Source organism: Sus scrofa, chromosome 6, assembly GCF_000003025.6.
Source record: "Sus scrofa isolate TJ Tabasco breed Duroc chromosome 6, Sscrofa11.1, whole genome shotgun sequence".
NCBI lineage: Eukaryota > Metazoa > Chordata > Mammalia > Artiodactyla > Suidae > Sus > Sus scrofa.
Genome location: NC_010448.4, coordinates 118,860,773 through 118,884,551, shown reverse-complemented (window position 1 = coordinate 118,884,551; position 23,779 = coordinate 118,860,773). Strand labels below are relative to the sequence as shown.

General features: G+C 41.8%; 1 protein-coding gene across 3 annotated transcripts in view; it reads right to left on the bottom strand.

The window, feature by feature from the left end:
* The window catches only part of MAPRE2 (microtubule associated protein RP/EB family member 2), a 170,796-nt gene that overhangs the window by 103,211 nt on the left and 43,806 nt on the right, over positions 1–23,779 (bottom strand). The window contains exon 1 of one of the 3 annotated variants that reach the window (XM_021096264.1): positions 5,312–5,610. The exons of the other annotated variants lie outside the window; for them this stretch is intronic. Coding sequence (XP_020951923.1) covers positions 5,312–5,430 — 119 coding nt within the window. The 5' untranslated portion in view covers positions 5,431–5,610. Of the gene's footprint in view, positions 1–5,311; positions 5,611–23,779 lie in introns of those variants that run through there. 3 annotated transcript variants of the gene reach the window in all.

The window sequence follows — 23,779 nt, the reverse complement described above, 5'->3', positions numbered from 1 at the left end:
CCCTGGCCCAGGAACTCTGCATACTGTGGGATGGCCAAAAAAATAGTGTAAACTCTATACAACAGCCACCCTCTAAGACCACTATGCAGTGAGCATCTGCAAATACAGGAGATGCCATCTGACCTAAATACCAGTCCTGTTATGGGATGAAGCTGCATTGATTGCTTCTACTGAGGGAAAGATGACTAAAGCCAGGAATACCTACCAACCTTGTCCTAAGCTCTACATTAGAGCTGGAGAGTTCTCTCTTTGAGCAAATTAAGCATTCTCTAGAATTATGGACACTTCAGGGCGGGGCAATGGAAGATTCCATTTTCCTTTCAACTCTCACTGCAAAACAGATCAATTTCAGCCTGCACTTCTGTTTTTATCATGCTGTCTTCCAGTGGCTTTCTCTTTTCAGGTTCTGGTCACCCTGCCTGCCTTCCAATGCCCCTTCATTCCTTTCCCCACTACTGCCCAACACAAACCTTGCCAGGCCAGTGAAAATTCTGATTCTAAAGTCTCCAGTCTTTTCGCCCAAACATTAGGTCTCGAACAGTGACTTTTAGCTTCCTACATCATACGAGCTTTGAGGGTATCTTTTTCTACTTTGAGTCACTATGGGCTCAGGAAATGCAAACCACTTTTGCTATCATACCAAGCCAAATATTCACAACAGTCAACCAGTTACGAAACGACTGCTCACACATCTGACTTTGCTAGAACTCAAGGTTCTAGCAAAGAGCTTGGCCAGAGTAAGATGTTCATGTTTTTGTCAAAATTAATTCTCCAAACTGAATGGAATATTTAGATGAGTCCCAAAATTCCCCCACTAATTTAAGGGGTTATTCACTGGAGCTTCAGAAGTCTCTTATATATGCAGCAAAGATACTGCCTATGGAAATTGCCCTCCTAAATTCAGAGGACCATCTCAAACCACTGTTCTGCTAAGATAACGCACTGGAAACAGATGACACCAGTGATAAACACCGCTGAGCAGGGGTGAGCCTCTCACCATGGGCACCCTGAAGACCATCCCCTTAACTGATGCTCTGACAGGGGACCCTGAAAAGAAGTCCCAAAATTGGGCACCTAATAATCAAGGAACCCTTTAAAAAAACTAAGAAAAATATTGAAGACAAAAATCACTACTTTAAAAAACCTCCTATGACAGTAGTAAATCCAGATGATACTAATATATACACAATGGAGATGCATGAAAGAGACTTCTGCTGTCTGCAGCTGCTGTTTGGGGGACTACGATCTGAAATCAACATTCTGGTTAAAGCGACGCATGTTACAGCAGCTTCTATTAAATGGAAGACACTTTCACAACTATCTTTGGCGTGCAAACACAAAGACACAGACACATACACACAATTTCTTTTAGTTTTCCTGACCACAAATTCATTTTTCAAAATTGGCATAGCTGGGTACCAGAGCCAATATTTTAGGATTAAGTTTTCATTTTGCTTTTCTTTATAGTCTGTTTCCTGGGCCAAATAATTTTTTTTTTTCAATTGAAGTATAGTTGATTTACAATGTTGTATTAGCTTCAGGTAAACAGCAAAGTGATTCAGATATATATATATATATATATATATACACACATATATACATTCAATATTTTGCATTAACCTATGAAGGAAAATAATCTGAAAAAGAGTATATATATAAAAAAGAACGTATGTATTTTTTCAGATTCTTTTCCCTTATAGGTTATTACAAAATACAGAGTATAGTTCCCTGATATACAGTTGATCCTGGTTGGTATTTTTTTTTAAGTATTCAGAACATATGCTACTGTAGTTGCATGTTCAAACACCCATGTGGAACCAGTCCTCTGGACTTATACATTCACTCTTAAAAGCCTGGAGTATGCAAACAAAGATGCGGTGGGCAGAGGGCCAGTTAATAAATCTCATTTCCTACGAGCATCTGCAAGAAACAGAGCTATAGGGAGTCACCTCTCTCGGGAGAGCCAGAGCCTGATTTGTTCGCTCTGTGAATTAAACAGCATCACCTCCAAGGCCCACACCACATTTATTTTTTAAGCAGCTCTTAAAACATATGATTTCTAGTGCTCATGAATGCAACGAGGAAGCTGGGGCCAAAAAGGCGATCACTCAGTAGTGGACCTCAGCCGTGCAACACATCCACTCGTCTCTGCTGAACCATTTTTGCACTTGCTCTTTTCAGGTGAAATTACTAATGGAAGCGTAATTTTCTAAAGGAAACGTGCTCTTCTTATTGAGGGGCACTCTGTTTCAATAATGATTTCCCACTCCTTCTCATCCAGGCTGTACAAACAGGCTCTGTTTGTGGCAAGAGACACCTGGATTAAGATGTCTGGGTGACGAACCATATTCAATCCGTATTTATAAACAATCTGGTGTCAATGTTATGACAGCCACGTCTCCTGCTGGGAAGAGTGACCACTTGCCCCTCGATGGGGCTGGAAAGAATGGTCTTGTTCTCTGTGCTCCCAGCCAGGTGAGGGGTGTTCTGGTCCTGGAGCACTTGAAAGAGTCCCTTGCCAGCATCCTTCTTGTATTTACACACCTCTTTTAAGATGGGTTTTGTTTTAAACGTGTGAAGTTAACCTCACAAAAACTGATAAGAATGCAATGAGACATTATATGTAATGAGCAAATGCACACAATAAAGCCAAAGATGAAGGACCTGCTGGGGAGCTACCAAGCAGTCAGGAAAAGAACAGGAAGGAGGATTCCCTCCGACCATCCCCAGGCTCTGGGTTTACCCTGACCCTTCCATGGCATTCCTACGGCACGGTCAAGCACACTTCATTGTTTGGGGCCATACTGAACCTACAGTCAAAGCAAAACTTAAATGGTCAAATCTCTACTCTGGATTGCAAATTGTCTTCCAAGTTTCCTCAGCAATTAAATGGCAATATTATTCCAGCCTCGGGATGCCAACATAATTATGGAGCACTTCCTGGAGAGAAAAATGTGTCATATTTTTCCTTCCCCTCCACCCCTCCAAAAAAATAAGTGGGAGTTACACTACTCTGGCTGTCCACTTTGACAGAAAAGCGGACCAAGGAAAATATCAAGTGCATCTGTCGCCATGTGCACCCTTTGTATAATACAATATAAATGCAATTGGGGAGTCTTCTTTCTTCTTTTAACCTATGACATCTCTCACTCTACTGTCCAATAATCCTATTAAGCAAAATACAAATGCAATGATGCTCTTAGTGACTTAAGATTTTGCTCAGTCAGATCTTTATACAAATTCGGTTTTGTTTTTCCACATAATTTCAGGTACCAGGCAGGAGGACTCAGAGAGCAAATTGGAAATAATTCGGGAAACCAAAATAACAACTTTGATTGAATTTAAAAGATAAATACATATTTTCTTTTCTTTTTTTTAGTGGGTGGAATGCTTTTTTTTTTTAAATTAAAGCATACCTGATTTACAATGCTGTGCCAATTTCTGCTGTACAATAAATTTTTATTTGAAAGCAAGAATTCATCAACCAAAGGTAGCGTTTAACCTTTCCATCAAGCAATTTCCCACTGCCCTTGCAAGTTCATTCATATGACTAATAAAACCCAACCAAGCAACTGCCTTTGGCCCATGTGGTAAAATTCGCACTCTGTCTTAAAAGCAACTGCTACCTACATGGTAGAGATGAAATCATTTAAGAAATAAGGGCTTCAAATTTATTATCTACGAGAACAGTTTAAGTGAGTGAGGACTAAAAGCAACTTGGGGTTTTTGTTTTTGTTTTTAAATTCTATTTTAAGCTTTGGAATGTTCACAGAGAAAGATGGAGGAGTAAAGGAGAGAAGGGACCCAACTTTCCAATCACATGGGTCTCCAAAAGGAGAGTCCCAGAGCCTGTGGACCAATTCTGGTTTATATTAAGAGAATAACAAGCACTTGGAATCTGTAAGGATATCATGTCAACATATTAGTTGGAACCATAGGCATGAGATTTTGGTGACCTCATGGGCACAGCCAAAATTAACTCTCAGTATTTATGTAACTGCCAGAGATGACAGGGCAAAGGTTGCTTATAATTTTTTTTTTTTTTGAGTCAGCTAATAGTGTTTTTTGGTGAAAGAGGGAGGAAGTGGGGTACTCTTGGTCCTATTTTATGACTACGCAACATTTAGACACAGACTATTCTGCCTATCGTACCATCTGAATGTTTGGTTGAAGGCATTTTTTTTTTTTTTAAAGAGTTATTTCCTGTTGCTCACTAGCTGAGAGGATGCGTTTCAGAGGTTTGTGTGCTCTGCCTCCAACTAAAAGCATTGTTAGCGGTTATCAAGGTAACATTTAAAAATAACTACCCCAGTACAAAAGAACTTCAGAGGAAATATGAGCATAGCTATCAGTCTCCCTTCAAGTCTGGCCTTGAGCTGCATTAGTCTCTAGCTGCATTCTCCATTACATTGTTATCCTTATCAAACAATGCAAACAATTTTAATGAGCTTATCTGCTAGAACATATTGCCAGATATGCTAATGTAAAAATGATGCCAACATACAGGCTGATCATTAATCAAAAGGCTCACAATACAATGACCAAGATGAGTCCCATCCTCAAATCAGACCTCAGCAAAATACCAGGAATCACCTTCCTACTGTAAATAAGAAGGGCGGGCGCCCCCACCCATGCAGAGGCCATAAACTCCTAAGAAAATGCTTAACAGCATCCAGTTCTTTTCAGGTCCATTGCAGTCCAGTCTCTTTCTAATAAACCTGGGGTTCTATGAAGAAAATTTTGGTCAATGTCTGACACCGTGACCTCTGCTGTCAATCCTTGCACCAATCAGCGAGCAGAATTCTTACAAAGCTCCATCAATCTGGCGGTTCAACATCACAGACTGCAGCTTAATCTAGAGGATTCCATCTTTCCTGCATACACACACCAGGGCAAGAGCAAACCTTTTCCTCGCCATCCTCCTGGTTCCCTGTCTTCAGGCACAGCCTACCTCATGGTTCCTTTAAAATCTAAAAAGGAAGGAGGAAAGGAAGTGCTCCAGGCTATCTCCCTTTGGAGAAAGGGGGAAAACTGCTTGCATTTTTCATCAATGTGGAAGGAAAGCGATGGAGGGAGACCCCTTGCAGGCGGCAAACCTATTCATGAAATGCTTTCCATCTGCAATCGGGAAGCCTCCGTGCACACCCAACATGACACATGGAAACAGATAGCAAATAATCACTACCGCCTTTACAAACGCACGTCTGCAGCCCGGTCTGGGGGCAGCGTCTGCTCCATTATATAACGGGCGGATTTCCGCGCGCCCGCCGCGGTCCCCCGCCTGGCGCCGCTCCCGTGCCAGCCCCATTACCTGTAGGAACGCTCCCCGCGCACTGTGTGCTTCCGGAAAGGGATGATGGTCCCGTTATCCTGGATGATGTCGTTGTTGTTCTCGCCATTTGGGGACAGGGTTTGGGTCGGCCCGGGCATTGGCGCACTCCCGAGGATGGGAACAAACCTCCGTGGGCTGGCTGGTGAGGAAGGTGGCTGCGTCTCGCCTTCCCGCTCGCCTGCTCCTCGCGCAGACCGTGCCTGCCGCCTGCGTGCTGCTCGCGGCTCCCTTCTCCCCGCTCGGCTCCCGCCCCGCCCTCTCGCGGCCCGCCCTCCCGACTGCTGACGTCAAAGCGCAGGCAGCAGCACCCTGGTCACGTGGCCAGGCCCGTTCCCATAGCAACCCGCTAACTCATCACCTCGCCTGGATTCGCACAGGGCCTCGGCGTGACCACGCCAGCGGCTCCAGGCAGGCACACGGGCAGGCCCACATCTGGCATGTAAAACCCCAGGCCACCCCCGGCCCCCCTCGCAGACGCGCCTGGGTCTGAAAACCAGCTCTTCCTCTAACCATTTCCTTTCCAACCCGAGCTCCCACTGCAGCTGTGTACACAAAAGAAGGATTCTGGCAGAGGGGTGTGGGAGACCCTTTAACTCCTTCAATACCAAGTTCTTGTGCTATGGAAATTAAACCCGGTCTGGTTTCAGAAAATATAAGTCGACCTGGTGGCCTGCTTCTAGAAAGTATATCAGACTAAGGGGTTAAAATTTCCATCTTCCTTCCCCATTCTCCAAACAGCAGCAACCTCCACCCCCAAAGTAGCCCCAAACCTGAAAACCTAAGAGGAAGCTGGATTTCCTTCTAATCAGTGTACCTTTACGTTAAGAATAAGATCAAAGATTGCAAATTAGGAGATTTGCTGCACAGAAGACTCCCCAAAGGGAGTCTTTTCTAAAAAAAGATGACCACCATTTTAGAAACATTATGGTTACCCAATTCAAATTCTTATATTGCCTCCTGTTAGATAATTAAATCCTTGTTGTATATTTTACTTTCTTTAAACTAGTGAACATCCAATTTAGTATCTGGAAGCTCTCAACATTCAGACTGTTCTGTATCACTGCAATGGCAGCTTTCAAATACATTGGCTTTGAGACAGGTACTATTATTATTATCATCCCTATTTTAAAGAGGAGTAAACAAGTGAGATTAGGTAACATGCTGCAGGTCACACAGCCAGGAAGTGGTGTACTGGAACTTCAAAATGATATGCTTTTATCAATGTGATTGGACAGCAGTGATCTGTGTTTAATGTGAACTCATAAATGTTACAGATCAAGGTTAGAATCAAGTACTTTATGTACTCGCAACATGACCACTGTGAAAAGAGGAGCTGTGAATAGAATTGCTAGTACTGTGCAAAATCTATGGATTAGATTATAAATTCTGAATAGATTCCAGATGTGTTCAGTGTTTTCCTTCAAGAGAAGAAAAGAGTTTGAAGGATTCTCTGCTTATCAAAAGTGGTCTCCAACCTTCTGTGGGGTGGAAAAGGAAGAATTGGGATGTAGAAGACAGAATAAATATATGTAGCAGAAAGTACTAGGCTCATGCCTTCACATCATGGTATGGCTTACCATCTTTATCATTTTGTGACACATATTAAAACAAATAAAAACTTTGTCATTTCTGACAATTCTCCAGAAAATTTCCCTGGTAATAAGCTATTTCTGGCATCAAGCTTCTAGAATTAGAATCAAATGGTTTACAACCCAGATGGTAATGATAATCTCAAATAAGGGGGTACCCCCCCAGTCTACGTTCTCCTCTTGAACTATATTTTAATACTTTTATTTTCTCCTTTCTCCAGTGGATTCACAGTGCACAAGTTGATTCCTTCAGCCATAGCTCAGCTTACATGAGAATTTTTTTTTTCATACAATAAAGACCCAATTCTGACCTAAGACTTAACGAGGTACCCAGATAACTAAGTACAGGAGATACACCGCACGCCTCACATTGCACAAAAGGGAGGAAGTGTACCGACTGCTGCAAAGATCAACAGTTCCTCTTACTATTTCTGTTACTTGACCTGCCTCTGTCAGTTTCCTTACTAATTTGTTCCCTTTCACAAAAGTTCCCCTTTCTCTCAGGACAGTCTGAAGTTAAACGGCACAGTCTACAAATCAATGTTTTCAGCACACGCCCTCTCATTTGGGACTCTGTAGTATATAACTTACTTTTCTGTGACCCCATATTTAAGTACTAGGTGACATAATTGGTGTTATCATAGGGACTAAGTTTGTCAGAATTTGGATGTATCAGAGCTTATTGATTATACCAGCTAATTTTGTGGAGAGAATGCTCTCAGTGTTTCTAGGCTGTTCATGAAGGAGAGGTCTGTGACCAGGAATTAGGGTTGGTGGGCTGAAAGGGGAGGGGCAGGGTATTGAGGCAGGTGGAGGTACCTTAGAGCCCTTGTAAATCTCCCCCCAGGATTGCTCTGCACCACATCACTAAGGAGGGACCCAGAGAGCCAGCCCCTGGAGACTTGTGATTACCCTCCAAGATGCAAGGGTAACAGGGGGAATAATTTGAAAATATTAAACAGATGTGTTTTCATTCCTCTCCCCATCAATCAGGTGACCTGGCAGCCATTCTCCAGTTTAGCACTAGGAAGAAGGGGAGGGGGGGGGCAAATTCCATTTGGGAAGGAGGATGCTAGGACCTAGGGAAGGTGTGGAACAGGCTGGGGGGTGGGTGGGGGAGTACCCTTTCCAACCCCAGCTGAGTGTAGGAAGAAGGGGGTAAAGGCGGGAAGAAGCAGGCTCTCCCATTTCCAGGTCCCTAAAGGGAGGTGTTAGAGAGGTTTTGGCTTTGGTCTTAGCCTAAGGGACTTTCCTTTGTCTAATGAGGCAAAAGTCCCATTTGAGACTCTGCGAAGATGGCCTTATCCATTGTCTCCCCCAAAGTTGGCATACTTATCCATCTTTTAAAAGAGGAATGGTAGTATGGAGGAGAATCAAAGAGATTCTCAAGTAGAGATACTTAGGTACAGAGGTTGGAAAAGGTGTCAGAGCAAGTTGTTTAGTATGGACAGAGAACAGAGTAGACGGTGGCAGGGGATGGGGCCAGGACTAGGTGCAGGAAGGTGCTGGAGCCAAGCTAAGAAGCTCGACCTTCCTTGGGAAGGTATTTTGGAATAGGAAGTACCTTAGGGAGGGAAATTAATGGTGAGACTTGCATGTCAGGAAGATGTAAGACAAGGTGCAGAAGATGAAAATGAGTCAAGCAGTGATGAAGGCCAAAACTCAGATGCCAAGCGTTGCAGAGGAAAGCACAGATTTGAGCTATTTAGAGGATGTAACTGAACTATTCAGTTGCTGGACTAACTGGATGTGGACACAGACTCAATGGGGATTAAGGGTGGGCAGAGAAGGAGAAAGATATTTCAATTGAATCCTAAGTTTACGGCTTGGGTGACCAAGTGGATAATGGTATCATTTATCAAGGTAGGAAATACAGATTGAATTGTCCTTCTGGAAGAAAGATTCTCATAGTCACAGAGACGTACCTAATAGGATATTCTAGTGGTGACCATGAGAGGTCACCAGGCTTTACCCAGATAGTGGATGTTCATTACATATTTGCTGAATAAGGGAATAAGTTCTATATCTTTGATTCGGAGATTATGATTTGGAGGAATTATCTCATGGATGATCCATACTCTCATTGAAGCTGAAAGAGAAGGCCTAGGATGGAACTCTTCTTTTAAAGAAGAGTTATTTTTATATAAAAAATGCATAAAAAGAAGAAGAAGGGAGTTCCCATCCTGGTGCAGCAGAAATGAATCTGACTAGGAACCATGAGGTTGTAGGTTCAATCCCTGGCCTTGCTCAGTGGGCTGGGGATCCGGCATTGCCGTGAGCTGTGGTGCAGGTTGCAGACGTGGCTCCGATCCATTGTTGCTGTGGCTGCTGTGGTTGCTGTGGCTGTGGCATAGGCTGGCAGCTGTGGCTCTGATAGGACCCCTAGTCTGGGAACCTCCATGTGCTGTGGGTTGGCCCTAAAAAAAAAGCAAAAAAAAAAAAAAAAAAAAAAAAAAAAAAAGAAGAAGAAGAAGCCTGCCCATTGTCCCTGCTGTGGCTCAGGTTACAGCTGTGGCACAGGTTCGATCCCTGGCCTGGGAACTTCCATATGCTGTGGGTGTAGCACCCTCCCCACTCCAAAATAAAAAGCCTGCAAAGAAACTGCAAAGGATTTTCCTGATACGGCAACTCCTCAGAGGGACTGCTTTTACTGGGCCTGGGAAGAAGCAAGTATCAGAGAGGAGGAGAGGTATCTCTAGGGCCAAACATCACAGAAAATTTGAATCAGATAAAGGCAGAGAAGTGTTGACTGGATTTGATAAGGTGCTCTCAAAGGTATTTTCTAGGAGGTTGAATTTCCCATCAGACCCATCAATGATTACTGAAGAAAATAAAGGAAACTTCAACAAGTAGGGAAACTCTAATTCTTAGCAAGACCATGAATATTCTGACCTAAAAGAGAAATTGAAGGAATGAAGTCGCATTAAATTAAGGGTCATGCATATAGAATCAGCAAGAACTAGCATAAACAAGTATTTGCACTGAAAAGCTCTCAGCCATATTGAAGGGGTGACTGTGTTAATTAACAAGCATTTGTTAGGTACCAGACGAACTGATCCTACCTCTAGATCCTGCCTAGTGCCCCCATTCTAGTGGGGTCAAGACACCCTCCCCCAAAAAGGTCAGACAAATATTTAAAATGCATGTTTGGAGAGCAGGATTACTAAGCAGCAGACACAGAGCCAGAGGAAGTTTTAAAAAAAAAGACAAAAAACACACACACAAAAAGCAAACAAACACCAGCAACCATCCCAGTACACAGGCCCTATCAAGGAAGATGGAACTGGGCACTGACCCAGATTTTAATTTTCAGGGTTCCTAGGTTATAGCACAATCCTGTTTCTCTTGAGATTTCAGCCAGCAAGCACTGATAATTGCATCTTGGAAGAAATCATTGCCTCTCTCCTTCTCCAACATGTGAGACTCACCTAAAACAGGGATTTTTGCATTGCCTTGGATTTGAGAAATCCAGAACTACAGCAGCAGAGAAGATGGGAAATCATTAGCCAGGAATGGATGTTAATCTTGATTCTGTCCCAGCAGTACCTACTCATCACGGATGCCTTTTCCAGGTTAAAAATGTGTTCACTGAAGCTGATAATCACTGCTGTCAAAGGCATTCACAGCTGTCTTGCCACCTTCGATGGGGGCTTACTTCGATTGTTATCGCCTCCGAATGCAGACAGAAGATTCCACTTAGCAGTCACCATTGCTGCCCTGGGACAAGTAATTTCTCTCAAGTGTATGTTCTAGGATATTTTCCAGTGGGGAATGGCAGGGGCCGGTTATCAATCAATGGCTTAAAATATGCTCCACACCCGAAATGGAGTAGCAGTAAATAAACATATGATGGGCTAGCCAGTGGTGCTGGCCCTGAAGTCACATTGGTGGCATAGAAATGTACATGAAAGTGGTCCTTTGCTCTCTTTAACCCTGAAGCATAGAAGATTTTATTAGTTCTTTCTTTAGCTCTGATGAGAATTCTATAATATGTATATGCCTCCTGGCTTTTAGAAATAGTGTTTAATTTAAGAAAGATAAGGAAATGTTTTCCCCCATATGAAGAAAGCTCTCCTTCAAAGCCACCCTGAGCAGGTGTGCTCCACCAAGACTGACTTTTGAGATTACTTGTCTTTGCATATTATTTATCAGCCACATTTAATAGCTATGCTGATAGGTTCACAAGGCAGGAATTTTTTTTTCTTTTATGGCCACACTCATGGCATACAGAAGTTCCCAGGCCAGGAACTGAAGCTGCGCCACAGCAGTGGCCCAAGCTGCTGCAGTGACAACACTGGATCCTTCACCCACTAAGCCACAAGAGAACTCCAACACAAAGCATGAATTTTGCAAGCCACTTTCCTATTTGCTAGTAAAATAGCAAGGTTTCTGTAATGTCAAAACACATTACGTGCCATTGCTTAAGAGAAGATTCCTCTGTGTGTTGGAATTTGTTTTCTAATTTGCTTTTTCTTGGATTTCCTCAAGGTTGGACTTAATTTTGTGGAATAACTCATAGAACATGATGGGAATGTAATTTACAAACTTGCAGAACATTATGATTTCTGTAATCAATCAATCAAATCTGTGCGATGTGAGGTTTCAGTCTATTAAATAAAAATGTGCTTTTGAATTATACCATCTGCTTAAATTTAAGAATTTTAAAAATGTTTTTCATAAAAATACAATGTGATAAATGTTATAATTGAAAAATGTATTAAGTGCCACAGGAGTATAAAAAAGTAACCATGCCTGGGGGGACAGGAAAGACTTCACCAAGGCAGTGATATTTGTGTTGGAGCTCATTCATTCACTCAACAAATATTTAGTGAAAACCTACTATGTGCTAGGAATAACAGATCCTGGAGATACATAAATGAACAAAACAGACAAAAATTCTCTGTTCTCAGGAATCTTACACTTGAGTGTCTGAGTGTTTGTTTGCAGGGTAGGAGGGTATTTGAAGGAGATGAGGTCAGAAAGATCACAGAGGGTCCAGAATGTGTAGAGCTTTGAATGGCCATCAAGAAGACTTTGGCTTAAAACCAATGGTAGAAGCCACTGCTTTGTAGCAGGGTTCTCAGTATCTGTTGCTCCAGATATGGAATTCTCTCTAACAATAACAACTATAATCACAACCCTAATATCTATTGAGTACTTTTTATGAGCCAAGTGCTATGTCTGAATTGGGTAGGTATCTTAATCCTCCCAGAAACTTGTGAGAAAGGAACGATTTTAAATCCCAACTGTCAGAGGAGGCAAGTAGTTAAAGAACTTACCCAAATCACCAGCCAGGAAGTGGTGAAGCTGGGCATGAACATGCCTGCCAGGTGTCAAAGTCGTCCTTCTCATTCACTATCTCAGGCTATCTTCCACTAGGTTCTGATAAAACCTGGGTGCAAGAATGCAGAATCTAGGGCTGTGAGGTAGAAGGCATGAAACAGCAGAAAATACAGATGCAAGAGCATGTGTATTGCTTCCTTGAAGGCAGTTCAGTCTAGGGAGCAGGGAAGTAAAGCCAAGAAAAGGCTGGAGGCCAAGAGAATGAGGAGGCGATGAGGGACCAGACAGGACAGCAGTATTTGTGGGAGTAAGGGATGGGAGACGTGGAGAGATAGGCATTATAAATTATGGTTAAGGAGAAGGGAGGGAGAGGAAGAGATACCAGGATTGGGGACTAGCAGTCTATGTGATTCATGAGGAAAATGAATTTTCTTAGCCTTATTTATAGCAATTAACTCTTTTCTTTTACTGAGTAAGCCTCATCTATCAATATCCATTTCTTTGATATCTTCTGGAGGGGAGAAGAGATCACAGGCATTTCTTAGTATTTGTTTTCAAAGCTAAAATCTGCTTTCATTTTCACTATGCTAAGACTATAATTCAACCATCTAACTATAGCCACGCCTTTTTGAATGTCCTCACTGAAATGTATCCATGCCCAAGTTCATGAAATTCCTTTATTTCCTTCCTCTATTTTATTCCCATGTGTAAGCAGAACACATCTTGTTGAAATGACTGGGTAAAACAACTGAAAAAGAATAAAAGGCATCTTGGGCTCAGTGGAATGACAAAGGAATAGAAGAGACTCTAGGTGCCATCAAACTAGTAAACTATCTTCAAGAAGGCTCACGAGCTTTTAAGAGATGATTTCCTTAGGGCTCTCAAAAGTCGACTAAACCATCAACCATCATGCTTTATTTCTGACTCTAACATTAAAAAGTCCATACTGAGTGAAGAGACTCTTTAATAGAAACACAAAGCCGAAATGGAGGGATGAGAAGACAGTAGTTCCCACAGGTGCCAGTACCCTCCGGAGTTTCAGAGCCACTCAGAACCTAGGCCACCAATGGCAACCAGGGACACTGGGAGGGCGGGGTTTCTCTGTCAAGACTGGTGTGCATGGGAGAAGAACTATGGCTCATGGATGGCTCCTCAACAGCATGTCAAGGGAACATGAGGCCGGCAGCTGGGAAGCAGTGTGAGTAATGGAAGAGAAATTCCCCAATTTGTGATCTCATCCAAATAAAATTTTTAAAAAGAAAATTAAAAAAGCTTACTTCATTAGAGAAAGAGAGAGTGAGAACAAATGCAACTGGAAATCATTAAATAAAACTTAAGTTTCCATCAGAAATGTTTGTTTACTCAAGAGGTTATAATGCCAGGTATCTTCATGTCCTCAATTTACATTCACTACAGAGCATGAACATGAGGGCTCCAATGACAGAGTATAGCACACAAAAACATAAAGGGTCACCTTCACATAGCTTCCATTTAATTTCTATGTGATGGAATCAGACGCCTTGGAAAGCCAAAGTTATCTTAGTCTTAAGAATACAGAGGGAACCACAATCAGTTAACAGTCAGTTGAAAGAGCTAGACCAATTCTTGGGATTAGCTCCTCACACAGCCTGCCTATCACATTCTCCCCAAAGCTCCATCTCCAGTCTCTTCAATGAGGATGCCGTTAGCACTCAAAGAGGCAGCAATGAAATCAATATGAATGAGAACTAATAGCATGTAGTACAAAAACCATGTCTAGTGATTTTTAAAAATTATTTTTGTCTTCCCCTCCTTCTTCTGGGAACTACTCCTTCAAACCTTGTGATTTTGGTAGAGCTTGCCAATTATAATATTCCATCTTCCTGGACTTAAAGATTAGTTCAGAGTTAGGCCTGTGACCTAAGCCAGGCCATCGAATATATCTCTAGGATTTTTAAAATTTAGAGATGCAATGTATGAGTTTTTTCATGGGAGTTGGGGAGATGGTATCTCCCTTAATGAAGATAGCACTTTAGAATTAATGGAGTATAAATTGTGAGGTAATAAAAATAAACAACAGGCATCTAAATCAAAAAGGAAGAATTAAAACTGTCACCTTTTGCAAAGAGCATTGAATCTGAATATTCTACCAAAAAATTTTTAGAATATATGCAGCAAAGTTGAAGGATTCAAAATCAACATACAGAAACCTGTTGCATTTCTATAAACTAATAATGAACTATTAAGAAAACAATCTGAAGGTGACTTGATACATAGAAAACCCTAAGGATATTCCATGCTCCTGGATTGGAAGAATTGATATTGTTAAAATGTCCATACTATCCAAAGCAATCTATAGATGAAATTCAATTCCTATTAAAATCCCAAGGCATTGTTCACAGAAATAAACAAACAATCCTAAAATGTGTGTGGAACCACAAAAGACCCCAAATAACCAAAGCAACCTTAAGAAAGAAGAACAGAGCTGGAGGCATGATGCTTCCCAATTTCAAACAATATTATGAAGCAACAGTAGTCATAAAAACCTTGCTGTACAGTAGAAAATTGACAGAACACTGTAAACCAGCTATAATGGAAAAAATATAAAATATATATATAAACAGATTCAAAGATCAATGGAACAGAATTGACAGGCCAGAAATAAACCCACACATAAATGGTCGATAACTTTATGCAAGAGAGCCAAGAATGCATAACAAGGGAAGTCTCTCAATAAATGGTGGTGGGAAAACTGGATAGCTACATACCAAAGAATGAAACTGGACCACTGTCTTATGCTATAAACATAATTTAAAATGAATTAAATATTTGAACCTAAGACCTGAAACTATAAAACTCCTAGAAGGGAACATAGGCAGTAAGCTCTTTGACATCCGTCTTGGCAATGATTTTTTGGATTTGACTCCAAAAGCAAAGGCAACAAAAGCACAAACAAGTGGGACTGCATCAGACTAAAAAGCTTCCTACACAGGAAGGGAAACCATCAACAAAATGGAAGAGCAACCTACTAAATGGGAGAAAATACTTGCAAATCATGCATCTGATGGCAGTTAATATCTATCTATCTATCTATCTGTCTGTCTGTCTGTCTGTCTGTCTATCTATCTATCTATCTATCTATCTAGAACCCAACAGCAGAAAAAGCAAGCAATAAGATTTTTAAAAATAGATAGAGGATCTGAATAGACATTTTTTTTCTTTTTGTCTTTTTTGGGCTACAGGCACTGCTTATGGAGGTTCCCAGGCTAGGGATGGAATCAGAGCTGTAGCTACTGGCCTATACCACAGCTACAGCAACACCATATCTGAGCTGCGTCTGCGACCTACACCACAGCTCATGGCAACACCAGATCCTTAACCCACTGAGTGAGGCCAAGGATCGAACCTGCGTCCTCATGGATACTAGTCGGATTTGTTTCCACTGAGCCAGGAAGGTAACTCCTGAACAGACATTTTTCTAAAGAAGACATACAGATGACCAGCAGGTACATGAAAAGATGCTTAACATCACTAATCAGCAGGAAACTGCAAATCAAAACCACAATGTGATATCATTTCACATCTGCTAGAATGGCTGTTATAAAAATAAATAAATATTGGTGAGAATTTGGAGAGACAGGAACTCTCATGCATTGCCGGGGAAGGTAAAATTGGTGCAGCTACTACGAAAAACAGTATGGAGTGTCCCCCCAAAATTAAAAATAGAACTACCATTTGATCCAGAAATTACACTCTGGATATTTATCTGAAGGAAACAAAAACACGAACTCAAAAAGATATGTGCACATCCATGTTTATATCAGCATTATTTACATAGCCAAAACATGGAAGCAGGAGTTCCCATCGTGGCTCAGCAGAAATGAATCCGACTGTATCCATGAGGATGTGGGTTCAATCCCTGGCCTTGCTCAGTGGGTTAAGGATCTGGCGTTGCCATGAGCTGTGGTGTAGGTTTCAGACAAGGCTCGGATCCTGCATTGCTGTGGCTGTGGCTGTGGCTGTGGCTGTGGCTGTGGCTGGCGGCTACAGCTCCAATTCCATCCCTAGCCTGGGAACCTCCATATGCCGTGAGTGCAGTCCTAAAAAGCAAAAAAAATTTTTTTTAATTTTAAAAAGTAGAAGCCAACTACTACTAGTAGTGCTCACCAAAAGGTGAATAAAGAAATGTGGTGTGTAAACACACACACACACACATACACACACACACACACACACACACACACACACGAATATTATTCAGTCATAAAGAAGTAAACTTTATCAATTGCAACAACAGGGATGGACCTTGTGGACATTACGCTTAGTGAAATAAATCAGATAGGCAAAGACAAACACCATAAATTTTCAATTATATATGGAATCAGAAAAACCCTAAATAAATCCCAACTCATAGACACAGAGAACAGATTGGTAGTTGCCAGAGGTGGGGGGTGAGAGGTGGGTGAAATTGGTGAAGGGAGTCAAAAGATACAAACTTCCAGTTACAAAGTAAGTCCTGGGGATATAACACGCATTGTGGTGCCTACAGTTAATAAAACTGTGCTGTATATTTGAAAGTAGTTACAAGAGTAAATCTTTAAAATTCTGATCACAGGAAAAAAAATTGGAACTGTGTGGTGATAGCTGTTAACTAGACTCACTGTGGTGCTCATGTCACAATATATACAAATATTGAATCACTATGTTATACACCTGAAACCAATATGTTTTGTCAACCATATCTCAATTTAAAAAATTAAGTGTTATATAAATTGTATATTTACTATATTTTGCTCAGAGGAGAAGTGGAGAAAAGTCATGGTTTGGATTAATACAGACTTGGATTTGAAACCAGACTGAGTAAACTTGAACAATTCCTTCTAGCCTCCGCATCATCATCCATAAAATGAAGTACTAAGATTTACAAGGTCATATTTTGAGATATAGAGCCAGGTTCCCATTTTGTCCACTGGGGCTGTAATTTTTGACATTCTTCCCTTCCAGAGGTTGCATCTTTTTCTTTTCCCCTTCAATCTGGACAGGCCCCTTGTGGCAGCTTTCAGCAATAGATTTTGGTAAAAATTATGCCACTCAGTTCTAGCCTAGATGTTACAGTGACTGGCAGCTTTTCTCTTGGTCTGTTGGAAGCCAGCTGCCCTGTAAGAAGTTCAGCTACCCTGGGACCACCAGGCTGAGGAAAGCCCAAGCCATGTGGGAAGTACAAGCCAGAGGATGAGACCTCGCAGAGGAAGGGAGGAGGGGAGAGAGGAGTGACAGAGAGGCAGTTAACCTGTAGATTCCAAGCCTCCAAACATGTGACTAAAGAAGCATCCTCGTGATCCAGCCACCACAGCTAAGGGTGATCCACATGTGGATCAGAGACCAACTGCCCAGCCAAGGCCTATCTGAATTCCTGAGTCATAAAACCATAAGCTATACCAAAAATGATTAAGTTAATGAGTTTTGGGGGTGGTCTGGTATGCAGTAGTGGATAACATCACCTTGTTGATTCTCTATTTCTGCACAATGAATTACCCCGAAACTCAGAAGGTTAAAACGATAGTAATTATTTTATCATCTCTCCTTATTTCAGAGCTGGCTGGGCTGAGATAGGTGGTTGTCACTTATCTCTCACACAGTTGCAATTAAAAGCTGGGTGACTTCTGAAGTCATTTTAATGCTTCTTTCATCTCAAAACTGGTGGTTGATGTTGCGTCTTGGTTGGGACCTCATCTGGGGCTCTGGCAGAGACCTCTCCATGTGGCCTGGGCTCCCTCACTGCATGGTGGCTGGTCCCAGCACTATGGTCCCTAAAGAGTGGGCTGAAGGGCAGTTTTAAAATCTAGTCTCAGAGGTCACAGACCATCGCTTCTGTCATACTTAGATGATCAAGGCAACCACTTAAAGTCCATCAAGATTCAAAAGAAAGGGATAGTGACTCCACTGATGGGCTGGATGGAAAGAATGTCTACATCGCACCATAATGAAAACACGTGGTTGGATTGTGGTAGCCAGCTTTGGGGGGTACACTCTGCCACGCACGTCCTGCTCCTCAGCATGGTGTTCTATTTTTTTTTTAAGGCCACACCCACAGCATAGCAGCTTGCAGCAATGCCAGATCCTTAACCTACTGAGCAAGGCCAGGGATCAAACCCACATCCTCACAGAGACAGGTCCTTAACCCACTGAGCCACAATGGGAACCTCAGCATGGGGTTCTCACAGCAGGAATGCAAGAGAAGAAAAGAATCAGAGCTCAAGTACAAAATTTCAAAACAGATTTTTTTTAATCACAATTTTTAAATCAGAGAGGATAGCCTGAAGAAGTTTCTGAGCCTCAAAAGTCTGCTTTTCAAGTATTAAAAGCCTAAGATCCTTGAATGATTCAGAGCCATAAAACTTCTGGACTAGCTGGAGACAGCAGAGGTGGAGGCTGTTGAGGAGCCCTGGAGGAGTCCTGCCAGCTCTCCTATCCTGAGCCACACCCGAAGCCGGCCTGGAGATTTGCAAATGGTAGAAACCTATCCTTTTTTGTATCTGGAGCGCTGAGGGATGGATGGCAAAGCCACACAGAGGTCCCCGACTCACCAGAGCACAGGAACAGGAGGGGGCAGATGCCGGTGACAGGTTTCGAGTGACATGATTTTTCTGCAGAGCTGCCAGCTATTTCTAGGGAGGAGGGGAGAACACACCTGATCCCGTGTGGTAGGGACAGAAACAGCAGAGAAAAACAGGCCTGTCTGCTGAGGAGCCAGTTTTCTTGAGGGAGAGTTGCCATGAGAGCCACTGAAAAAAATCAATTCTCCACTCAGGTTTCCAGAAGAACCTTGTAAAAATATGGTGTAGAGTCTATGGTCATCGGCTCATTCTCTCACTTAGCGAAGGAGCAGAGCAGAGGCAGAAGCAGAAATGAGGTTGGCGCCACTGGTTTGGACAATTCACAGTGCATTGAATGAGGAAGATTCTCTCCTCCTTGGTTTCTCTCTTTCTGCTTCTTTTGCTTCAGTGGGACCCAAATCCAGAGCTCCATTTTGAATCCTCAGAATCTCTGCCCACCTTCCCTCCCCCTCTCTCTGATTCAGTCACCTACCTGCTCATTTCACTCTGTGACATGTAGGCACTTCCCCCCCACCCCATCTTGGACACCAAGTGTGGACATCATGCCTGGCTTCAGAGGCTGGCGGGGTTCCTGCCTCCTGATGCTCTTCTCAGTGCTTCTGACATCATCACTGTGAAATCTATCCTTCCTCCCTTCGTTTTATTTTTTCATTAAAAAACATTTTTTTTCCTTTTTACCACTGCACCTATGGCATATGGAAGTTTCTGGGCTAGGGATGGAATTGGAGCTATAGCTGCTGATCTACGCCAAAGCCACATCAAAGTGGAATCTGAGCCACATCTGTGACCTACGCTGCAGCTTGCAGCAATGCCAGATCCTTAACCCACTGAACAGGCCAGGGATTGAACCCGCATCCTCATGGAACTCCCCATTTTAAAAATTTTATTGCAGTATGGTTGATTTCTAATGTTGTGTTAATGTTTGCTATACGGCCAAGTGATTCAGTTATAGTTATACACATATCCATTGTTTTTCCAGACTCTTTTCCCATGTAGATTATCACAGAATATTGAGTAGATTTCCCTGTGCTAAACAGCAGGCCCTCCCTTCTTTTTCAAGAGTCTTCAATGGCTCCCTATCACTCTTAGGATGAAAATTCCATGTTTCCTTGTGGCATGTACAGCTCTACACAATCTAACTACCTTTAGAAATGTGTCCCCCCACTGCCTATAGTAAGGAGTGGAATTTAACCTGGTTAACTTTTTTTTTTTCTGTCTTTTTAGGGCTGCACCTGCAGCATTTGGAGGTTCCCAGGCTAGGGGTCGAATTGGAGCTGTATCTGCCAGCCTACGCCACAGTCACAGCAATGAGGCATCCTAACTGTCTGTGAACTACACCACAGCTCATGGCAATGCTGGATCCTTAACCCACTGAATGAGACCAGGAATAGAACTCGCATCCTCATGGATACCAGTTGGGTTCGTTAACCACTGAGCCACAACAGGAACTCCTGGTTAATGCTTTTTTAAAATTTTTTTGGAGTTCCAGTTGTGGCTCAGTGGGTTACAAACCTGATTAGTATTCATGAGGATGTGGGTTCAATCCCTGGCCTCACTCAAGTGGGTTAAGGATCCAGCGTTGCATGTGAGCTGTGGTATAGGTCATAGATTGGCTGGATCCCTCATTGCTGTGGCTGTGGTGTAGGCTGGCAGCTATAGCTCCAATTTACCCGTAGCCTGGGAGCCTCCAAATGCCAAGGGCATGGCCCTAAAAAGACCAAAAAAAACCTTTTTTATTACAGTTGAGTTACATCGCTCTGTCAATTTCTGCTGTACAGCAAAGTGACCCAGTGATACATCTATATACACTCTTTCTCATACTATCTTTCATCATGTTCTATCACAAGTGATTGGACATAGTTCCCTGTGCCATACAGCAGGACCTCAACCTGGTTAACTCTTAACCTGGAATGCTAGTTCTGCCTCCTGGTATCAGCAGCAAAGTCTTCCTCCATATGTAGTTAGTAGAGAGAAGCACATAAACACTCCTATTTTGGATCTTTACAGATGCTCTTGTGGAAATACATTCTTCCATCTGATGATGGGACTGGATTAGGTTCAGTGGGACTGTGAGACATCTATGCTCGCTCTCTAAAATAACTTGGCTTGCTTCATCACAAAGCTGGGAAGAGGAGAGCGACTTGGTCAAATTAATTCTGATGAAAATGTAACAGTATCTGAACTGTCCTCTTGGAGTCCCTGTCTGTCCAGGGCCAAGGGGAGAGAGCCAGGAACATTCAGCTACTGCCATCTCACCCTTGCAATTGCTCTGATGAAGCCGATTCCCCGAATCACTGTGTTTTCAGCAAATGAAAATGTCAGCTTAAAAATTCATAAGGCAATTATTGCTCAAAAGAAATAAAGGACCGGTGCCTTGCTATTTCCTAACGCTGCTGAGAACACTGAAAGCTCCTCAGAGGGTAAGTTCTGAGGCTGGATGACAGGTCCAAAAAAAGTCTCTCTGGCCGGTCACTTCCATTTGGACACAACCTGTTGAACAGCAGCCTCACATTCTGCACGCAGAACCCTCAGCTCTGGGTAAAGTAAATCATCCCACAAATGGCCTCCCCCCAAGTTCGCAGTACTTGAGGAGGGTTCCTGAAGTTTGGACACAGTGCTAGGGAACCGAGCCAATAAACTTCACAGTGGTTATGAAACAGCTGCAAATCCAGGCTTATGTCATGCGTTGTACACATACTATATAAAGGACACATTCAGATCAAGAGGAGAAATATGGCTTTGCTAGTGTTGAAGCAAGACGCTTGATTTCCCTAAGAAGGCTTAAGAGTAACTTCCAATGTTTCCTAAATATGCAGTTCTAAAAGGTATCATGAACGTCTATTATATTTTATTTTCTCTACTTCCTCTCCTCCGAGCCAAAGCATCATTTACTTCCATCCTTTAAATCCATCACCCTAGCCGCTCACAACATCATGGAGGGAAAAAAACCCAACCACGACAGAAACCAAAAAGAATCTGTCCAAACTCTGAGATTCTTCACACTGACTTTATCTGGCAAAAGACAGCCTCTCATTTATAGTGATGAGAGATGCTGTGGTCCACAGGATTGTCCATGGTGTAAGGGAAGACACTAAATCTTCTGAAAAGACCTTTTCTTGATTCCTTTCTAATGTCAGTCAGGCAAATGTAAGAGCCAAGTTTTCTGCATGGTTTTACATATGATTATAATTCTCTCCAACATGGGAAATGGAGGTTAAGTGAACTTTTGGATCCAGTTCCACAAATCTTAGTAAATTTCCTTAATCTCACAGTCTTATTTCCATTTGCTAAAGAAAAGCAAGTTACATCATCAGTAGAACTTAAATATGTTTATTTATATAAAATGCTTTGTTCTACTGCAGACTGAAAAGAAAGTGGCATTTATAGTCACAAGCTTTTGGCAAATAATTGCAACAGATACTCCATGAGTGAGAGATGGGGTCAGGGTGTGAATGAAAGGAAGAGGGAGCCAGATAATTGGTAATTTATGAAGTAATCTGAAAAAAAATCTCTGGCCTTCCCAGCTTTAAGAGTTTAAAAACTTTTAGTAAATAGGATCAAGCACCAGAAGTTGCTAAAAATCTCAGCTCATAGTAGCAGAGCAGGATTAGAAGCTCACTGAAAACTCAGTAGATATTCAGAGTCCTAGGACTTTGAACGCTTCTAATGTAATAAAATGTGATCACTTTCTTTCTGCTGCAAATCAAATCACTAAAAGAAATCTGATAGAGCCAGTATACACTGTTAGCCTGAAACATCAATTCTTGGTTGTTTGTATGAAAGTTTTGCCCCCCAAATAATGCTAATTTATTCTTTTTTTAAAATTCACTTTTCTTTAAAAATTTTTTTAAATTTTATTAAAAAAATTTTTTTATGGCCACACCTGCAGCATATAGTAGTTCCTGGGCCAGGGATTGAATCTGAGCTGCAGGTGCAGCAACGCCAGATCTTTTAACCCACTGAACCAGGCCAGGAATCGAACCCATGCCTCTACAGAGACCCAAGCCTCTGTAGCCAAATTCTTAACCCACTGTACCACAGTAGGAACTCCCTAGAATGATTTTTTTCTTCTGCAAGACATTCATCATGGAAGCTGCCACTCAACTTGGACCAATTACTTTGATATGACTGCCGGCATCTTATAATTGGACCCTTCTATTAGTTCCATAGTTTTTTGGATGTTAATTTATCATTTATTTTATCCCCTTGCATTTTCCTCAACTACATCTTCAAGTTGTTTTTTAAGAAGCTGAGAGAAGTTTTCAAGCCTTTTCCTGTCAGAATGTCTATTTGCTCTCATACTTTATTCATAGTTGGGGGGAATACAGAACCATAGTTCCAAAATCAATCCCTTTCAAATTCTGAAAGCACAGTTGCATGCTCTCCCAGACTTCAGTGTTACCTATCAAAGTATATGCAATTCAGATGATCACTCTTCTGTGGGTAATCCTCTCATTGTTTGATTTTTCATCCCAGAACCTCTAAATCTCTTTTATCCTGAAATTTCACCAACATGGGTTTTGGGTTTTAATATTTATTTTACTCAACAGTCAGTGGGCCTCTCTTTTGCTTTATACTGTAGAATTACTCAAGTCTTTCTCTTGAATTTCAGTTTTCAAGAACTTGCGTTTTCTAACTGGTTCTTATATATAGCTACTCTTCTTTTGAAAAGGGGGTAATGAAGTTTAATGGATGCAATACTTTTCATGCTTTCTAAGGAGACTAGATTTTTTTTTGTTTTCGTCTATTCTCAAGATTATTTTATTTGGATTATAATTCTCTGAATTATTTCATCTGTTCCTTTTTTCATTTTGATTTTGATTTTTTAAAAAATTAGCTAGCAATATAAGCCTATCCCTTTTTTCCCCGTCTTCCAGAAGTTTGTCAATTTCTGGTCCTTATTCATGTTTCCAGAACTGCCATGCATTTATTCTTTTTAAATGTTGTTATTTCAACTGAAGATCTGAAGAAGGGAAACA